The sequence below is a fragment of the Phoxinus phoxinus genome (assembly GCF_949152265.1).
Source record: "Phoxinus phoxinus genome assembly, chromosome: 13".
In the NCBI taxonomy this organism is placed as follows: domain Eukaryota; kingdom Metazoa; phylum Chordata; class Actinopteri; order Cypriniformes; family Leuciscidae; genus Phoxinus; species Phoxinus phoxinus.
Window position 1 is genome coordinate 33,288,114 of NC_136888.1, and position 21,518 is coordinate 33,309,631.

At 37.2% G+C, this 21,518-nt stretch overlaps 1 protein-coding gene across 1 annotated transcript in view; it reads right to left on the reverse strand.

The window, feature by feature from the left end:
* sntg2 (syntrophin, gamma 2) overlaps window positions 1–21,518 on the reverse strand; it is an 88,940-nt gene that overhangs the window by 46,430 nt on the left and 20,992 nt on the right. The window contains exons 2-8 of the mRNA XM_079633268.1: window positions 15,598–15,735; window positions 14,352–14,408; window positions 14,030–14,087; window positions 11,943–11,986; window positions 9,278–9,319; window positions 5,113–5,200; window positions 3,073–3,164 (exon numbers count right to left, since the gene is read on the reverse strand). Of these exons, the coding sequence (XP_079489394.1) occupies window positions 3,073–3,164; window positions 5,113–5,200; window positions 9,278–9,319; window positions 11,943–11,986; window positions 14,030–14,087; window positions 14,352–14,408; window positions 15,598–15,735 (519 nt within the window). The remainder of the gene's footprint in view (window positions 1–3,072; window positions 3,165–5,112; window positions 5,201–9,277; window positions 9,320–11,942; window positions 11,987–14,029; window positions 14,088–14,351; window positions 14,409–15,597; window positions 15,736–21,518) is intronic.

Here is a 21,518-nt window from a genome sequence, read left to right on the forward strand (position 1 = left end):
CACCCTAAAGCAACGCCCTGGCAAACACCCAGAATACCCTAGCAACCCTATAGCAATGTCCTGGCAACCACCCAGAACATCCTATAGCAACTCCATAGCAACGTCCTGGTGAACACCCTAAAGCAACGCCCTGGCAAACATCCAGAACATCCTATAGCAACCCCATAGCAACATCCTGGCAAACACCCAGAACATCCTATAGCAACCCCATAGCAACATCCTGGCAAACACCCAGATCATTCTATAGCAGGGGTTCAGCTTGCTCCAACCTTGATCAAACTCCCCTTCCTGTAACTTTCTAGTTACCCTGAAAACCTTGATTATCTTGATTGATTAGGTTTGACCTGATAGGCCAGAATGGAGAACTCCTGCTCCACAGCATCACGGTGGCAGCAAAAAGTCTATTTAATGACTATAATCAGCAACATTTCTGAGCTCTGTTCTATTTATAGACTGCCTTTCGGTCGCATCCAACGCCGAAATCTTGATTTGTCAGCACTCAGAGATTGAATTTCACATTTCCAGCCCTCGCTCACATTGCGCTGAGGCGTGAATGGATTTTCAGAGGCTGTATGCAGATCTCAGAGCTTCACTTGCAGAGGCCTGAAGCTTCACCCGCTGACACGAGTCTTACTGTCACATTAATGTGATGCATGTGAACCTCAGAGAGGTCCTGCAGTCAGTGAGCAGATCGAGTGAGACGTCTGCCTTACCTTTGCTCTCTGGTTTGAATAAGAAAGTGACCCGTGTCTTAATGAGACGCAGCGTGTTCTCTCAGATGTTCTCAGGTCCAGTGGCTGCCGCACTGTATTAACTTGCCGATGATCTTTGAAGGTCAGGATGAGATGCATGACCTCTATATGCTGCTTGAACGGGCTGTCGGTGCTGTTGAGGCTTCTTTTTAGGACAATAGTGTTTCGGATGGTAACTAGCACTAGTAAAAGACTCCTGCACCTTCGAGTCTCAATGATATTTTAGGGCCTGATGCACCAGACTTGGTTTGGTTTAAAGGGGCAATAAGTTACAACTTACTGTACACACTACTAAATATTTTTGTGTTGCACCATTAAACTTAGTTGAAACGTAACTACCGTATTTTCCGGACTATAAGTCACACTTTTTTTGCTTAGTTTGGCTGGTCCTGCGACTTATAGTCAGGTGCGACTTATATATCTAAATTAATTCATACTGACTGAGATGACCAAGAGAAAACATTACCGTCTACAGCCGCGAGAGGGCGCTCTAGTTAGCGGAGTTGTTCAGAAGCGACACCGAGGAAGAACTCAGTGTATTCAGTGTTGAGGAATGAGATCGGGAGCTTGGTGAACTTGCTGACCGGTAACTTGTTGGACTCGCTGGCTAATGTTAATTTAGCCTATTCAGCCTCCCAGTATATGTTCTTTATGCTATTGTGTCTCTGAATAACTGTTCATGTGTTACGCTAACACACCGGACACTATTCAGCTGTTGATCTGTGAGCTGTTGTGGAGCTGAATAACCTTTCCAGATTAAATGTCTGTTCTTGGTCTTAGATTTTGTGAAATAAATTTCTAAATAAATGCGACTTATAGTCCAGTGCGACTTATATATGTTTTTTTCGTCTTCATGACGCAGTTTTTGACTGATGCGACTTATTCTCCGGAGCGACTTACCGAAAAATACGAGATAGCAGATTGATTTGCATCAATAAGCTCATGTTTTTACCTGATAGACTTCAAACATTCAGACATATGATAATGTTGATATTTACACTTGTTTGCATTTTAAAGGGGTGTTATTCTGCTTTCACATGTTCCTCTTTCTCTAGTGTGTAATGTTGCTGTTGAGTTCTTCTCTATATCAGTGTCAGTGTTTCTGAACTCCTGAAACGCCTCCATTGTAGTCTCGAGTTTCTTCCACGTCACAATATTCCTCATTATAATAATTAATGCGCAGAATAAAGGGGCGGGGCCTGGTTGAGTTAGTTAGTAGTGTGTTGAACTGGCGGTTATGGTAAGGGGCGGGACATTTCCCAAACACACTCGAAGCGCTCAACCAATCACAACAAACTGATCCAGCCGACCAATCAGAGCACAGTGTGCTTTTCAGAAGGAGGGGCTTCATAGAGACAGGAAGTAAACAGAGCGTTACTGACAGACTGGGAAGAGAGGAGCCGCATCAATGGAGAATATGAGGAAAATAAGGTGTTTTTATACATAAAATATATCTAGAGGCCGCTCTCGTACTGCAGACCCCAGGATTTTTGCTGATAACCAATTATTCCAATCGGTTATCGGTGCCGATTAATTGACATAACCGATCAATCAGTCGATCTCTAGTCAGAGGTCACTCTTCCGCCGGAACTAGACTTGCGTACGCCCGTTACTGGAAGCCAGTGATTATAGTTTATAAAGTTATAAATATGGATATTTTTCTTACACAAACGCATGGTGTAATAAATGGATCGATGGATGTGCTTTTTTGGGCTTCATAAAAAGCTTGGAAGAGCCAGGATATTTTTTAATATAAGTCCGATTGTGTTTGGCTGAAAGAAGAAAGTAATATAGGATGGCTTGAGTGTGAGTAAATTATGGGAGGATTTTCATTTTTGGGGGAACTATCCCTCTAAGCTTGAAACAAGAAAACATCAGAAAAATGTAATGAATTCTTAAAGGAAAACAAGTTTTTAAAAAAATGTGTTACCCCCCTGGCAGAAATGTGTTCTTGTTTTAAGCATAAACTCATTCATTTTGATAAATTTTTCATAAAACAAAACTTAACATCTAATGTTATTTAACTTCTCAAGTAAATGTATCATGATTTAAGAATGCTTAGATATTTATGCTGCAAAGCAAGACACAAATACTGAGTAAGAAATATTTGTTTTAATGTTTTGTAGTGTATAGGGGTTCGTTCAAATCACTAAAGCTAATAATGAGCAAACATAACAGTGAGTGCATGGACTCAGATCCAGCTCTCTATCCGAGAAAGGCCTTTTTTTCAGCCTGATTCTGTCATCCGTCTCACTTTCGAGGCTTATGAATAAGCTCCTTAACAGAAGTGATGCTCGCGACGATACAAAAGGTGACTTACCGTGTTGCTCGAGTTCCCATTTAAATGCAAACCACTGTCGAAAAGCGGCGAGGACGCTCTGCTACTCTGACCGCTGGACGGTCCGGGTGAACCTGAGGAAACACGGCAGATTAGTATATATTCTGTATAAAGCAGAGCTCATATACTGTGTGCAAATCGACTCTAAATCCCAGAGATATGACGTGTGTTAGCTCGGCAAGCCGCTTTCTAGGTTGTCACGATGCCATGGACACTGAAGTCACAGGAGATTACGGCTAAGGTGAGTGTGAAATGCACCAGACGCAGGAGTTGTGACACGGGCATCACTGGATAATGCAGAGCGCAGAAAGTGCATTTCATGCAGAGACGTTGCTCTGAAAGCTCAGATACACAGCTTCAGTTCAGTCCCGAGAGACTCACATTCCTTCACATGACTCTCAAACTCATACTCACTATAGTGGAAATGTGATGTGCTTTAAAGTCATTTTAGTCTGCAAAAAGTGGATGCCTTGGACAAACTCATATTTTCTTTGTCACTTCACGACAAGCGCGGGATGCTTTCCAGAACAAAACGGAGAGCAAAGGCTGTGCATCAGGCGTGTAACTGACAGTGATGCTATTCTCAATCTCAACTAAAACTGAAACTATTACAAATATATATAAAAATAAATAAATAAAAAAATCTTTAAAAATCTTTAACTATTAAAATATTAGGACAATTTAAATAAAGCCGAAAGCTGATATATATATATATATATATATACATTTAAAAACCTAAAAAATGTATAGTAATATATATTTTGACAATTAAAATAGTCTAAATTGTCAAAAGGATTGTTAAAAATATTGTATATATTGTTTAGATTTTTCTTACATGTATAGATGAAAAACCTAAAAAAAACTTCAATGATTTTAACATATTTAAAAAATCTTTTATGCTTAAAATCTTTAAATAAATATTTAAAATAAAGCTGAAATAAAATATTTTTAACATTGAGAAATAAAATATTTTTAACAATTATTATATTTAAATATAATATAATATTGAGGACTATTTATGCCTTGTAAAGCATTTATAAAGGAGATTTAAAGGCTGTTAATATTTCTATATTCTGTATCACAGTGTTGTGTTTGTTTCCTTTTTCTGTTTCGAGTATAAATGAGTCTTTAAATCTCCTTTATAAATGCTTTACAAGACATGACTATAGTCCTCACTTTAGATGCGCTCACAATAGTTAACTGACCACTACTATGCTTTATAACTACCTGACTTAACCCTGAATTACAGTAGAAATACATAATAAAGCATTTATTAACACACTAACTATTATGTCTGAATAATAAGATTAAATAATCATTCTTATGAATCAATGACAACTCCCAAATAACTGGTTTGTAAATAATGCTATACTTCATTTAGAAATGATAAATTGATAATTAATAAAGTATAACAATACAATTATAGATATGCTTATAAATCAAGAATAAAGCATTTATAGCTGTATTTATAAACTGCTTATTAATGTCTATTAATGCTTTATAAATTATGAACTAACTGTTTACTAATGGTTAATTAATGATTGATTTGATTTGATTTTTTTAATTTGATTTTGATCTTTGATTTGATTTTCACAACAAAAGCATAAAAAAACAGTGTTATACGTTTCACACAAAAAAAAAAAAATTTGATGGACAATTGCCAAAAAAATTGCCAAATTACCTCAAGATAGTGGCAATCTCCATAGAAACAATTATATTTAACAAATAAAAAACATATTATAAAACAAATTAAAATCTGATTGGATTAATAGCGTGCAGTTATTATGAAGTGTTACCAGTAGACTTTTTTTTATTATTTGTGTATTTTTATAGTTATCTATCATAATCAATTGTGAATCTTGCATGCAAAATGCAGCATTTCCGATTACCGAGCATCCAAACCCCTCACTAACGAGGTTAGGATGCTTCCTAAGAAGGGCGCTGGCGTTAGACAGTATCCGGCAGCTCACTATAGGTTTAGCAACAGCGCTTTATATGTGAAGTGGTTCTGGCCTAACCTACCTAATGGGAGTTTTAAGAAGGCCGGCGCTTCCCTGAGGTAACGTACAGTGATGGTGACTTCATCCCCCGCTGTTCGCAAAAGATGAACCTGCAACGAGACAGAGAGAGAACATATCCTTCTGACGTGCTCGAGGACACACTCCTGAACTGCATCTCAATGAGCCTTCACACCTAATTGAGTTGAGGAGCCTCAACATGTGAATTAAATCAACTGTGTGCAATCAGCATGTAATCTCTTTTAGAGATTTCTCATGAGTTATTATATCAGTGAGAGACTCTCGGCTGGAGCGGCAGACCATCAAGTGTTGAGTTCAGGAGGACTAACAGCTCCTCAGACGAACCGTTCACCCGCAGGGTCTCTATATCTGAAGATTTCATCATAACAATACCAAACTGTTTTGGCATCAGAACCTCTTTGACCAAAAATACACTGAAAAAAAATTCTGTGCTACATTTTTACAATTGCAACGAAATATGGTGTATTTTTCCCCCTTAAGTCTCCCTGAGATTTCATTATATATATATATATATATTATTTAAATAATTTAACAACACATTTGCATGTTGTAACGATTATAATTATAAATTATAAATGACAAATACATTTTGAAGTAGAAAGACTGAAATAGTATTTTCTTGTAAAATATAATGTAATGTTAAAACATTTTTGGTGTAATTTCAGATTTTAAGTTAATATTTCAACAATTTAACAACACATTTGCATGTTGAAATAATTTTCATTTATAAATTGCTAGTAAATTTCAAAATTACAAAGAGATATTGAAGTAGAAGTATTTCTTGTAAAATGTACTCCAATAATCTTAAAAAATATCTATATTTTACCAGTATGTTCTTGAAGTTCCCTGAGAAATGAAGTTAATAATTCAATAATTTAACAACACATTTCGTTTTCATTTACTGTATAAACTGCTAGTAAATTTCACAAATAATTACAAAGAAATGTTGTTGTAGAAAAACTGAAATGGAATTTTCTTATAAAGCGTACACATTTAATCTTCAAAAATATTTGTTTGTGTATTTTCCTGAAATTTAAGTAAAAATTTCAATAATTTAACAACATATTTGCATGTTCGCGCTTCTCTGATGTCGGGTAATCGTCACATGACATGCATGTGAACAAATAAAAAAAAAATGAGTAGTTGTTTTATTTGATTGTTTTTATTTTAAAATGATGTATTTTAATTTTACATTTGTATATTTTAATTAATTATTAGAATTGGGAAACCCCGATCTAACACATAACAGGATTTAGTGGCTTCTAAATATCACTTTTATATTTATTATTATATTATTATTATATATATTTTATTTTTATAAAACACGTTTTACAACCCGACGAGAAAAGAAAAGGTGAAATTGATTTCCTCCATTAGAAATTGATGTGAAGCTGCAAAATATGTTTCAGAAGTCTGAATGCAAGGACTTTTGAAGGAATTCTGATTTCATGTCGACTTATGGACTTCATTTGATCATAACCACAGCTAGAGACGTTACTTCATTTAACATATCTGAGCTTTCCTCTGATGAAAACATGACACACTTGTGCAACATCTCCACAGAGAGGAGACCGAGAACTTGCCAAGAAACCCTGTGTGTGTGTGTGTGTGTGTGTGTGTGTGTGTGTGTGTGTGTGTGTGTGTGTGTGTGTGTGTGTGTGTGTGTGTGTGTGTGTGTGTGTGCATCAAAATAAATTTAGTTAAATGAAATACTGTTAACAAATCAAATAAGAACCGAGTTGTAAATAAACATTCAAATTGCACATAAGGCACTTTTTACATCAACCTTTACAACTATGTTTCAATTCGTTGTGGAAGACGAAATAACGAAGAACATGTTAAGTAAAAATATACAGGTGAAACTGTAAAAATTAGAATATGGTGCAAAAGTTCATTTATTTCAGTAATTTAACTTAAAAGGTGAAACTAATATATTATATAGACTCATTACATGCAAAGTGAGATATTTCAAGCCTTTATTTGTTATAATTTTGATGATTATGAAAACCTTTTCACCATTTGAATTTGGGGTTTTCATAAGCTGTAAGCCATAATCATCAAAATTATAACAAATAAAGGCTTGAAATATCTCACTTTGAATGTAATGAGTCTATATAATATATTAGTTTCACCTTTTAAGTTGAATTACTGAAATAAATGAACTTTTACACCATATTCAAATTTTTCCAGTTTCACGTGTAAAGTGCATATTTTTATGAAAATGCTCCTCTCTATTTTTTGTAGCTACACTGAAACAATCGATTTTATGGACAATGGCTTTCCTGAGGTAAATGTAACGTTAAGTTTCAAGCTGTTTTATTGACTTCTTTCCAGTTTTTAAACACTGCAACTAAGCAAGTACATGACACATGTCAGTAAGTTGTACTTTTTCCAGATTATACAGTGGCCAGTTTCATAAACTGCATCTCATCTTTGGCGATCATCTCTTGAGTTTGGTCTCTCCAGTGTGTAATGATGAAACCCCAGAGGAAAACTCATATTGTTCATTCATTGCTCAGGAGATTTTAATTATTCTTCAATGAAGCATCAACTTAGTCTCAGGCGTTTCTCCTAAAATAACTTTGAAGGAAAAAAACACAGAAATGAAAGGCGACACTGTACAAAAAGGTTTCATTAGTTAACCTAACTATTAAATTAGTTAAGTTAACATTGTATATTTCGAATTACAAATATATTACGAAACATTACCAATAACATTGTATATTAAAAGCTACACTGTTAAAAAACACTGTGAAATTTACGGTAAAATACCGCCAGTGGTGGTTGCCAGTATTTTACCGTAAATTTTAGTTCAATGATGTAAAACATAAAAATTGCTGCCATATTTTTATGGTGAGTTATGGTAAATGCAACGGTAAGGTTTTTTTTACAGTGTACTTCCAAAATCTGTACATTTAACAGTATTTTACTGTAAATCTATTAAATGTCCTGTGAGAGCTATTACAGATTTTCACGGTATATAATAAGGGTACAATTACCAATTAATTGTAGCAATTGTTAAGCAATTAGCATTTCTTTTCCGTTGCTTTTTTACAGTATTTTACCGTTCAAATTACGATTTTTTTTACAGTACAGCCTTGTATATTACAGATTTATTTTGTTGCATAACTGTCTGTGAAAACACAAACATGAATACCTCAACAGTTATTAATCTTAGTTAACACTTTACAAAAAGTTTTCATTAGTTAACTACATTAATCAACATTATATATAAAAAAAATAATGAATGTTACAAAATATTGCCAATAACATTGTATATTGCAAATATTGTTAGCTCTTTTTTTTTACGAACTTAAGATTGCTTTTGCTCATAAAAGAGTTTGATAAATGCATAAATGTAATTTATGTCAATGTCTAATTAATACATCTGCAGTTATTAAAATCTTAGTTAATTTCAACATGTAAGAAATTCTTCAAATCAAATGTTGTTCTGTTAATATTAGTTAATGCACTGTGAACTAACATGAACTAACAATGAACAGTTGTATTTTTATAAACAAACATTAACAAAGATGAATAAATACCGTAAGAATATATTTCTCATCGTTAGTTCTAGTTAGCGAACGAGACCTTATTCACTCTAAAAAATGCTGGGTTGTTTTAACGCCAATTTTGGGCCAAATATGGACAAACCCAAACTTTGGATTAAAAATGCATTATAAAAATATACCCCAACGGCTGGGTTTGTCCATATTTGACCCAAAATTGGGTTAAAACAACCCAGCATTTTCTAGAGTGTTGTAAAACGAGTATAGAGATCAAATGAATATATGGAAAGCAGGTTTAGATCATTTGATCTTGGAGGAATTTGATGAGAAATATTTGAGCTCATATTGAGACGTTGATTTGAAGTTTAACATCCAAGCAAGAGCCTCCATTTGATCTCTAGGAGAAGCAACTGAGCCGATGAGCTTCATGTGTGATTGTCCTCCGGGATCAGGTCAGCTTCTCTCGGACAGAAGCTCATGAGCTTGTCTTAGTTAGAGAGAGATCACTAATCTCATCCTTCAACTTCCTCATGGAAATGCAAAGAACGACGGTCAGAGGAAACCATCTGATGCACTTTCATTCATTCTGCATCAATGGCATATCAAGACCAAGGATTAAAGAGCCAATCGAATACTCACGACTTCCTCGTGCGTACACTTCTCCACGTTAATGCCATTGACCTGCATAGAAAAGAGAAGATTTCAGCAGAAATCACATTTAGACATCATGTTAAAAATAAAACTACAAACATGTTCGGGTCACATAAAAAATAAATTGCATTCTGACATTATTTGCATTAAAAATAACAACATTTAATCCCAAATTCACTTTACTTTAATGCAACCTGACATTTTATTTTGCAAAATATTTTGTGTCATTGTTCATACAATACACTACTGTTCAAATGTTTGGAGTCTACATGCCTAAAATGCATTGAGTTGCTGCCATGTGATTGGCTGGTAATATATTTGTGACCCTGGACCACAAAACCAGTCACATGGGTCAATTTTGTTTAAATTGAGATGTATATATAATCTGAAAGCTGAATAAATAATCTCTCCATTGATGTGTGGTTTGTCAGGATTGGACAATATTTGGTCGAGACACAACTATTGAAAATCTGGAATCTGAGGAGCAAAAAAATCTAAACATTGAGAAAATCTCCTTTAAAGTTGTGCATTTATGTTCACGATTGTGCTGCATTCACTCACAGAAATACATGTTTTATATATTTACGGTAGGACATTTACTAAATATCTTCATGGAACATGATCTTTACTTAATATCCTAATGATTTTTGGCATAAAAGAAAAATGGATAATTTTGACCCATACAGTGTATAGTTGCTATACCCGTGCGGCTCCAGACTGGTTTTGTGATCCAGGGTCACATTTGCATTAAGAAGCAGTTGAACAGGTGTACCCAGGGCCTAAAATGAACACTCGCCAAGCGCCAAATGCAAGTAAAAATCGGCGTTGAGTGTATGAAACGGTGTCACTCGCCAATTGGCCAGTAACATTTTTATGTACTTGAACAATGCATGAACGTAAACAAACGTGAGCGGACTGACGAGCTAGCGCTTCATCATCACGAAAGTTTAAGCCTTGACAAGAAGTCAAGGAAAGGAACTCATTTTGTTACTTGCGCGTGGTGTGGAAAGTTTAGTGTGTGCAAACATCCGAAGCGCGCACCCAGAAAACCAGCGTGTGAATACTAAACTGAGCTCTCTTTCACGTCTTCTTGCCCTTGAGTGGACAAATTCACACAAAATTACGTCAAAAAATAGAGAGTATCCAAGTAAATATAGTCGGTTATGTCTTAAAGGGATACTTCACTGCTGGAAAGATGAATGTGTATTTAAATTGGGTCATTTATGTAGTAGAAATGTGATATTATTTTAGAAGTTGGTGCCTTCTAGACTGAGAAAAGCCAGAAAATGTATTTTCTGCTCATGTGGATGAAAAACAACAACTCCCAGAATGCATTGCTTCGCTGCCCTACGAGGCCACGCCTACCGGTTACAGAATCAGCAGAATTGGAAGAATTGATACAAATAGGCTACTAGTTGACTCGAAACTGAAAAGACGCCGTTTTATCGTGAGTCTCCGTGACTTAAATACTTAAATACTGATCGGATTTATATCCGTTTTGCAAAAAAAAAAAACTGTGGGCGGGTTGAAAACATGCGGAACTAGCTCCTCCTACTGGCTGTAGTCTCTAGCCTTTAGCGGTGATGCTAAATGACGATTGTTGTGTCATCTGAGTTTTTTCCCAGCCACACAATACAGAAATCTCTCATCTCAGGAGGACATGAGGGGGGGGGGGGAAGCACAGTCATTCGAAAATACTACCGGGTTTCTAGTGATACAAAGCTGAATGCTAACCGGTAAAGTATCCCTTAAATTTAAGTGAACATAAACAGTTGAGAATGTAAACGCACGTGTGTCAGTATCAGTATATTAGATCAGTGCATTCACTCTTAAAGTGACAGCAGCCTAATATTCCTGTTATTAATGGTAATCAAACAACAAAAGACAAAGAACAAATCACTCACAGCTCCTGACTGAATAACTTTTGTAACTTTAATAAGGATGTTTAGTTTATACAGGGAAGGCTAGTGTTATTTCACATTTGATTACTTTATTCAATTTCTGTGCCTGAAAACTACTGTAAGAAAAGAACCTGAAAAGCATTTCATTTTTACCTTTGTTATCTTGTATTTATTTGTTGTTTTGCTTGTATATTTTTGTTTTACTTATCTAATGTTTTAAATTTTAATTAGTTAGGCTAGTAGTTTTAGTTGTGGTATCAAAACTGGAAGAGATCATTGTGAATTTTTACTGGTATAAAAAATGTTGGTGTTATAATTGCCTGCTTTTGCAACAAAAAAAAAAAAACAGGCACGGTAAAAAAAAATATTTATGGCCGGTAAATGTTCTAAAGTCACCGGATATTGGCAGGTGTGGCAAAAGGTAATTTTAGGCCCTGGGTGTGTCTAAAAAAGTGTCCGGTGAGTGCATGTAAAGAGCCTCGGAGATTCTTGTAACATTCAAAATGAAATTATAGTTGCACCACAGGAACTAATATTCTTGCTCTCTCTCTCTCTCTCTCTCTGTGTGTGTGTCTCTGTTGTTGTTCCTCTGATTCATACAGAGAGATAAAGGTTAAACCTCCAGTCAAGCTGGAGAAAATGAATCAGAGGGAAGCATCATTAAAATGCAGAGGGAACGCGGCTCTAACACGCACCCTTGACCCGAGAGCAGTGTAAAGACGAGAGCGTGCAGAAGCCCCAAACACACCAACCTGCAGCACGGCGTCCCCGATGAACAGCATCCCCGTCTGATCGGCTGGCCGTCCAGTCAGAGGTTAATGGAAAGATTGGGATATAATTACTCATTTAATAGTGCTTATGTGATGACATGGCAATCAGGATTTGAGTTTGATGAGCATTTCAATCTAGCATTGGCATTAGCAAAGACGTGAAACGCTTTGGGACGAATTTCACACAAATCTGGGTTTTAGTTCGAATAAGATGAAACTGCATAAGCTTTCTGATATCAAGCAGCTCTAAGGGTGGATATGTTTCGACACTAAGCATCTCAGCGGGAAGCTAATAAAAACCAATAAAACTGCAAAACGCACACGCATACAGACTTGTACAGTAATTAGCCGGGATTCAAATTATATTTGAACTGTATGGCACGAAACAAAGCTATATTGTTCTCAAAAACCGTAGGATCAGATTCTAATCACACGTTAGCAGCGGCAGTCAGATACTTGTGATGAAAAAACTATATTGTGAGCAAGTGCTAATTATACGGATATCAAACGGACTACATTTAGGCTGTGCAGTGCATTTATTTGAAATGAGAAACAACAAGAGAAGAGTGTACACTACAAGATTTTACACACTCAGACTAATTTGGCGTACACTGCAAATAATGCATGTCTTGTTTTTCTAGTAGCCTACATTCTTAAATCAAGATGCATTTACTTGAGAAGCAAAATGAGCTACAAATGAGCTAAAGATATTAAGTCTTGTTTTTTGAAAAATTTGAAATTACTGACGGACTCCACACGCTTTAGAAACAGAAACAATATTATTTTTCTTACACCATTGGCAGATAATTTTGCCTTTTTTAAGCATAAACTCACTTCATTTTGATTAATTCCCCCAGAAAACTAGACTTAAAATCTTATGTCATTTCTCTACTTTAGTAAATGCATCTTGATTTGAGAAATGTTTGATATTTGGACTGGAAACAAGACAAAAATACTAAGTAAGAAAAGCATTTTTTGCTGTGTAACGATAGCCAATCATAACAGTGGCCGTTTAATGACAAGTTCCTTAAAAACTGATCATTTTAGACAGAGGCTGAAAATAATAACATATTTTTCTGTCCCTATTGGCAGATATTTGTTCTTGTTTTAAGCTTAAACTCACATATATATTTTTTTATAAGAAAACAAGATGTAATATCTTTGCAAATTGCTTCTTAAGTAAATGTATCTTGATTTAAGAATGCATATTTCTATTAGAATTTTGCAGTGCGGGAATTATATTCTCTTAGAAACAATTAGGCGCATTTCCATTACAGTTTTCCGCAAAACTTTTGCGATTTTTTTCTAAATGTCGACAAAAAACGATTGCGAAATGACGGCGTTTCCATTCACCAATGTTATGCAACGAAAAATGTTTTCCTCTCGCGATAAGTCATTCCAAAAATCATGGCAACGGACGTTTGTAGGTTTACGTATATCCAGCCACTGCACTGCCCATTATTATTAATGGAAGGAGACGTGTGTGTGTGTGTTATACAATCATTAATGGCAAGGAAAGCCACGAGCGGCTCATATGAGGAGTTTCTGTGTTTCTCCCTCAGTTCTGCTTCGAGGTCTTGATTGTGGCATTTCTTTGAGGTTTATAATCCAGTATTCCTGTAATTCTTTTGTCTTTTATGAATTTAATAAAGAACTCCGTCTCATCTTCTGTCCAAACACACCGCCGTCAGGTGAAAGTTATGTCCAAAACTGTTTCAAAACGCAAAAACTGTTTCCATCGCAGTTTTGCGAAATATTTATTTTCTGAATTGCCTGAAAAACCTTCTCATGCGAGCGTGAAAACTTTTTTGCGATAAATGGGAGTTTTTGCGAAATTGACGTGTTTCAATTGGGCGTATTTTCAATTCAAATTTCAATTTGCGCAATTTGAACGGTAATGGAAACGTGGCTAATTACAAAGAAATGACAAGTAACACATTGAAATTTTGATGTAGAAAAATAGTCCATTTCAAACAATCATTTTTACAGAGCACAAATATCCCGAGTTACTGCTAGCGCTCTGACTACAGATGCCTGACAGCGGATGGGAGGAACTCTTGTCATCTTACCTACTTGATCTTTGAAAATCTTGGAGATGACCACAGGCACTTTATGTTCTGCTCCCCCCTGAAATGAAGAGCCGTCAAGGTAATTCTCCTCCACATCTCACATCAGTCTATTACCAACACTGTTCAAAAATACAAATCTATTGCCTCATTAAAGATTACTGTGAGTAAATCTAATGAGAGTTGAGCGCCGCTTCCTCTTTGATCTTAAGACTAATATTGTGCAATGATCGTCTGGCCTGCGGAGACACGAGTGCACTACCTGCGCATGTTTCATTAAGCTCTTTAAAGTCAATGAACAATATTAAAGAAGCAAAAGACCTACTTTGATACTCAGACCGAGACCTCCAGTCAGCTGTCTTCGAAGTACAACAGTTCTGTGCTTTAAAAAAGGGGAATTTAGTTGGTAAAATATTCATGGCATCAACTAGATAACCAATAATTAAAGAAGTGGTCATATAGAAGCATGAAGGTTAAATACATAAGACTGTTGATGTATTTATGATTTTTAAATAGCATTGCAATTTTAAAAAACACAACTTTCAAATACAGATAACATCAGGAAATAAATAATTAAATATTACTGTTGGTGTGTTTATTTTTTTAAGACAAAAAGTCTCACATTTCATAAATACATAAAATCTCAACTGAGGTATCAGGCAATGAAATAAATGTTACTGTTGATTTTTGTACTGTTTTTGTTTTTGTTTAGTTTTTTCAAAAAGTCTCCACTTTCATAAATAAAAAATAGGCCTACAATAAATGAAATTTACTGTTGATGTGTTTTATTGGCTGACAATTAAAAACAAAATCTCAACTTTTAAATACAGGAAATATCAGGCAATAGATAAATGCATTTTACTATTGATGTTTAACGTTTCAAATGTTTTTAAATGTCAAACTTCATCATTTTTATCGAGACATTCAATCAATGAATGCTTATCTTTACTGTAGTGACCTTCAGGTTAGTCAATTCAAATAGGAAACAACTTCATAACACTCATCTAATTCTAATAACATGCAAACAATTTCTCAATAACGAAGATTTATGATGGCCAAAACTTACACAACCTCTATAAAGATCATTATTTATTCCATTAGAAAGCTGAGACTTTCCTTTTTTTACTTTAGAGCCTAAAACTCAACATGTGTTTCTGGGTCAAAGTGACTCTAAATGACGAAGCAGGTTAGTTATGAATCCAAATACATAACTAGGATTATAAATACGCTCTAAAACTCTCTTGATTATGACTATATTGGATTCTCCAGCATGCATTGTGCACATTTAATGACTTCCATTGTGTATTGACAGCATAATTTCTGAAATGGCGGCCGTAGCCTGATGCCACTGATGTCGTTTATGAATGATGATGATGATGATGCATCTCATGCTTGCAAAGCAAACAAAGAAGTGGCGTGTGCTTCTTGACAGCGATGTCAAATGTAATGAAAACTTGTCTAATGCAACAGAACACTCTTCTGCTGCCGACTGTGATGCCCAATGAAGAGAAACGTGCCGACGGAGTGTGTTTGAATCAGGGTCGAGTCGAAGGCAGAGACTCAGTACTTACATTTAAGTGCGAGTCGCCGCCGTTCACACACACCACGTCCTGCTTCTGTACGATTAACAGCTCTTTCGTTAACTTTAAGCGGACGTCGTAGGTGTTACTTGTGTGTTGGTCGTACAAAAGGGCAAGTCCGGTTTTTGTCTGTTGAAAAAGAGAAGCAAAAAAACCCACAATGTTAATCACTCATCATTTAAGTGCATGATTTATGGGATTACCGTAAGCACTAAAACTGAATTTAGCTGTCGTGTGTATGTCGCCATTGTAAAGGATTTTTTCCCTAATAAATCACACCCATAGCGTCTTCCAATCGACACTTACAGGAGTGGTAAAATGCCATTTCCACAAGATGTAAAATAAATCTCTGATGTCCCCAGAGTGTGTGTGTGTGAAGTTTAAGCACAAAATACCCCACAGATATTTTTATATAGCATGTTAAAATTGTCACTTTTGAGGGTGAGCAAAAACACACCGTTTTGTGCCTGTCCCTTTAAATGCAAATGAGCTGCTGCAGAGGGCGGGGTTTTAAGAGCTCGTGTGTGTGTGTGTGTGTGTGTGTGTGTGTGTGTGTGTGTGTGTGTGTGTGTGTGTGTGTGTGTGTGTGTGTGTGTGTGTGTGTGTGTGTGTGTGTTAGCAGGTGCGATTACCTCACGCAGACACACACTAAAATGACAGAAACTGTTCTGCATTTAATGTTAAAACGGAGTCAGACAAAGATGGAGAGACTCAAGAAGTGACAACATGTAGAATGCAACAGGACGTCTCTGAATGGTTAGTTGATGAGTTTATGTTGCTGATGTGGAGTTAACTATCTTCAATTAGCATATTCTGTCATGATAATCTATAAATCGCTCGTATAGGAACTGTTGTGAGATGCACACAGAGTGACTTTCTATTGCATGTGAAAAGACGGATGCTAAAGTTTGAGCTGACTCACAAATGTGCTCGACTACAACAACTCTTCCTCTTCTCAACATGGACTGTGTGTTCTGGGGGCGGGGCTTATGTAAATATTAGGGTTGCTGATGTCACTAACCCGGGAGGAATGTCGTGTAGTTCCTACCAGCCGTTTGTTGTAGTCCTTTTCTTTAAGAGCAAATATCTCCCTTTGCTTTGAACTTTGAGTGTTGTCACTTTGCAGATGTTGTTTATGATCAAACAGCAACATTACACACTAACTACAGTTAGAAAACACAACATTACACACTAACTACAGTTAGAAAAGTCAAATCATACTTTACCACCCCTTTAATAACCTTTATACTCTCCAGTGTTGGGCAAGTTACTTTTAAAAAGTAATTAGTTACAGTTACTAGTTACTTCTTCCAAAAAGTAACTAAATTAGTTACTCAGTTACACATTTTTAAAAGTAACTAGTTACTTAAGAAAGTAACTATTGCGTTACTTTCAAGTAAAATGTAATTTTAAATGCTCAAATGTGACCACACCTCAACTACCCCTCTTTAGCGGAAATTAAAATACATGTGCATGTTCAATTATTTATGATAAATCTGAATATTATAATGAAATGGACACTTAATACAATACATTATTAACAGAAACATGAAACAGTACACACATCTAAAAAAAATAAAAATGTTGCTGTGGGACAAAGTGAGACTAGCCTCCATTATTTGGGCTCGATCGTCGCCATACCTGTCTCTCGTTGACTGACTGGCTGGCTTGTGTTGTTCCTTGTGTGTCCTGTCCTGTCCTGTCCGACTATGCGTTATGATGGGTCGTTCGCAATTCATGAGCGTTAGTGATGATGGATCGACTCGTTCGCGAATGAGCTTTTGATGGGTCGTTCGCGATTCGCGAATGAGCCGACTCTAAGAGCCGGCTCTTTTAGGTGAACGTCGGGAGCTGGCTCGCATATATGAAGAGCCGACTCTATTTTTACAAATTTAGCCTATAGAAATTAAATAATTGTGTAATAAAAATTGAAATATTATAGTCAAGTCATTTAAAGTGCCGTTTGTGAGCCAAAAGAGCCGGCTCTTTTCAGTGAGCTGAGTCAAAAGAGCCGAATGCCCATCACTACTATGCCTGCTTTCGAACACCCGCACAACCTCTGATTGGCTTACAATGAAATTTTACTCTACCTCAGCCAATCGTCAGCATGTATGCGCTTGTCCTGCCCACTGACCAAGGAAGAACAGTAAAAAAAAAAAGTATTTGCCTCTCGCTCAGAGATCTAGTTGGTCTGATGAAAAAAAAACAGCTTCATCAGTTATAGTAATGCGCCGCATTTTTTGGCAGTAACGGTAACGGCGTTATTAAGATGAGAAGAGTAATCAATTAGATTACTCGTTACTGGAAAAAGTAATGCCGTTATTCCCATCACTGATACTCTCTGCGTCTTCCGTCGACAACTGGCCGAGTCTCTTACTCTAATGGCGCTTTTCCACTGCATGGTACGGCTCGGTTCGGCTCGGTACGGTTCGATTCAGCGCGGAACGGTTCGGCTCGCTTTGCTTTTCCACTGCGTGGTACGACTTGACTCGGTACGGCACGGTTCGGTTCGCTTTAGCTCGGTTGCTTTTCCACTGCAGTTAGTACCGCTTCAAAGTGGGTGGGACTGATCGTTATTGTAGGTCCGGTGGTAGCCGTGTGCGGTTAAGAGCTGTGCTACTTCCGCTCCTCGGCAACCAACGAGAGGAACGTCTGCACCTCGTCCACTGACCACGATTCAGCCATTTCTTGTTTGTTTGTTTTTTACTTTTTTTTGTCAAGTAAATACTCTAAAAACAGGTGCTACCGTGTTGGCTGTTGTCTGGCTATCTAAATCTTTAAATCGTCAATGACGCTGAAGTGACGATTCTGTCTGACCAATCAGTGATCTGCAGTGATTTCACGTCACATTTAGTATCGTTACGGTACGCTTGGAACCTCAACAGAGGTGGTACCATTTAAAGCGAGCCGAAGCGAGCCGTACCGTACCATGCAGTGGAAATGCGCCATAAGTGAGCCGTACCGAACCGAGCCGTACCGTACCATGCAGTGGAAAAGCGCCAAAGCGTGCTGTGCCGTACCGAACCGTACCGTACCGTACCATGCAGTGGAAAAGCGCCATAACTTACTTGCTTCCCTAAACTGACCTGTGCACAGCAGTAATAACAGACAGACTTTCAGCAAATGACCTTCAAATGCCTTTATTGGAGGCCGGGAGAGTCTTCGAGCAGTTCTCAGAGAAACTCTCACAAGAAGAATCAAGGCCGGGAGGATCTCAGACAAATCCCATTGAGAAAACCCCACAGTACACAAGAATCCAACAGTTTTTATAGTATAGAGGTATGGCATAAATGTCAGTCATGCTGCATTACATCATTTCCCCACTATTTGATTAATTCATTAATTTGTTACATTTATATAGCGCTTTTTCTCCTCAACCACCACCAGTGTCCAGCTCCACCTGGATGATGCGACGGCAGCCATATTGCGCCAGAACGCCCACCACACACCAGCTTACTGGTGGAGAGGAGACAGTGATGAAGCCTATCAGTGTAAAAGCTAGATTAAAGATTGTTTCTTCTTAGATTAAAGACACATCTCGTTGACCTAGCATTCACATTATGCATTATAGACTTCTATAACTCAATGTTAGGCTGCATAGATTAGGTCAGCCGGAACTGGGAACACTTCCCTTAAATCCTGATGTACTCGTAACATCATAAGAAGAATGGCATCTACGCTAATTTTAGTGTCTTTGTTTATCCCGAGGTTTTCCCGCAGCCTGCCGGATCCAGATCTGACGGAGGACCTTCGCCTGGACCCGATGACAACGCAGTGCTGACGTGCCAACTAGCCTCTCCCTATGGAGGATCCCTGTACCACTCTACAGATAAAGCATTCTGGAAAATTTGCATATCTTCCCCGTAGTGATAAAATTAAATTAAATCGCTATAAAGCCAAAACAATCTCTGTAAAGCAGATTTGAAACAATCTACATTGTTAAAAGCGCTATATAAATAAAGATGACTTGACTTGACAATGGGGATGATTAGGAGGCCATGATAGACAGAGGTCAAGGGGCAAATTTGGCCAGGATGCCGGGGTTACACCCCTACTCTTTTTCAAAGGATTTTTAATGACCACAGAGAGTCAGGACCTCGGTTTAACGTCTCATCCGAAGGACGGTGCTCTTTGACAGTAGAGTGTCCCCGTCAGGATCAGGGTTCTAAATTAACACCCGCCAACCCGCCAAATGCGGGTTAAAATTAATTTTGGCGGGTGTTAATAAAGGCATTACATGCATGATACATAAGGCTCTGTTCCGCTCTGTTCTTGGTCATTTATCCCCCTGGCAGTACTTCCTACATTTCCCATGAACACTGCCGTAATGCTACGTGATGACATTTCATACGGCCGTTGGCTGCGCGCAGTTTGCAGTGAAACCAGTGCGAGAAACCATGGAAACGAACAGACACAGAAAACACAAGAAATGAGACGGAGTTGGCTAGTAAAGTAGGTTAATATTAAACGGAATGCGGTGGTGGTTGGGAGTCGGGACAGACTTCTGGGGAAGAGAAGAGGAACGAGGCAGGGGATGAGGAGGGTATCGACAGAGAAACTAAGAAAAGAAAATGTAATGCCAAATGGCTGACGGCGTGAATGGCTAGTGGTTGATCACAATAATGTCGTCATGTATTGTCAAGATTGCCGCATGTACTCAAAAGAAAAAAACTAAACAAACAATTTCGTAGTAGGATCTAATAATTTTAAAGTAAAAAAATTGGCTAGTGGATATTCTGATTGGCTGGTAACTTTAGAAAGTTACCAGCCACATTGGCTGGTGATCAAAAAAGTTAATTTAGAGCCCTGGTTAGGACCCACACAGACCACAGGGTGAGCGCCCCCTGCTGGCCTCACTAACACCTCTACCAGCAGCAAGTTGACATAAAAAGACACACATACATTCAACCTAAGTACAGAACGTCTTAGTACATTGAGTGTTAGCTTTGTTAGGCCTGAAAAGTAGTAGTGTAAGGTTAGATGCTAGTTAATATTAGTTTGATATACAGTTTACTATTTAATCTATTAAAAATCCACCACACCATTAAGCAACATTAAAGAAACTGGATTTGAATTGTGCACAATGATCCAAGGCTTGTGCAAGAAACTCACTGAAAACTGTCCCCTTTTCAGGTGCACTATTTCCGAGACTGAGATTAATGTAAAAAAGAAAAATATATATATATAGTGGGCTTTTATTTTTTCTCGCAGTATAAGATTCCACTCTGAGAAGTTGGCTCTGTCTCCGCTGAAAGATAACGCAACAGAAAAGACGCCTGTGGATCTTTCAATTACTTTTGAGTTTTCTCTCAGAGAACCGGCACAGGGACCAAATGAGTGTAGAGAGCAGCGTTAATTCACTTAACCCACAAACCAGTCCCCGAGGAGCTTCCTGTGGCTGAAAAATACTTTTCGCAATGAAATCAATTACAATCTTTATTCATCACGGTGTCTGTGACTTTCACATCGCCAGAGAAATCTGCCATGAGGATCACTTTCTTCCTCAAGGCCACAATAGTGCTAGTTCATGAATCGCCTCCTGATGGTTTCTGAGAAAAACAGAAGTGGGGATGCTAGAAAAATCCCTGAGATGAAGGAACGCGTCTTCACTCGTTCTGACAGCAGTCTGTCTCTCTCTCACCGGTTTTTCTCCCATCAGCCCTGAAGTCAAACACATTACTGAGCAGATAACAGCAGATTCAAGAGTGTAAAATAAAATGGGATGCTCCCTGTGAAAAAATTATATGAACAACAAAGTTGTATGTTTTACCATTACTTTAGCTTGTCAAAATAAAGTAACCAATTTTTCAAAACTTAATTTGATCTATAGCGATAACTATAAAGATATAGTTCTAGAAATCGTTCAAAATATTAAAGGGGTGGTAAAGTATGATTTCCCTTTTCTAACTGTA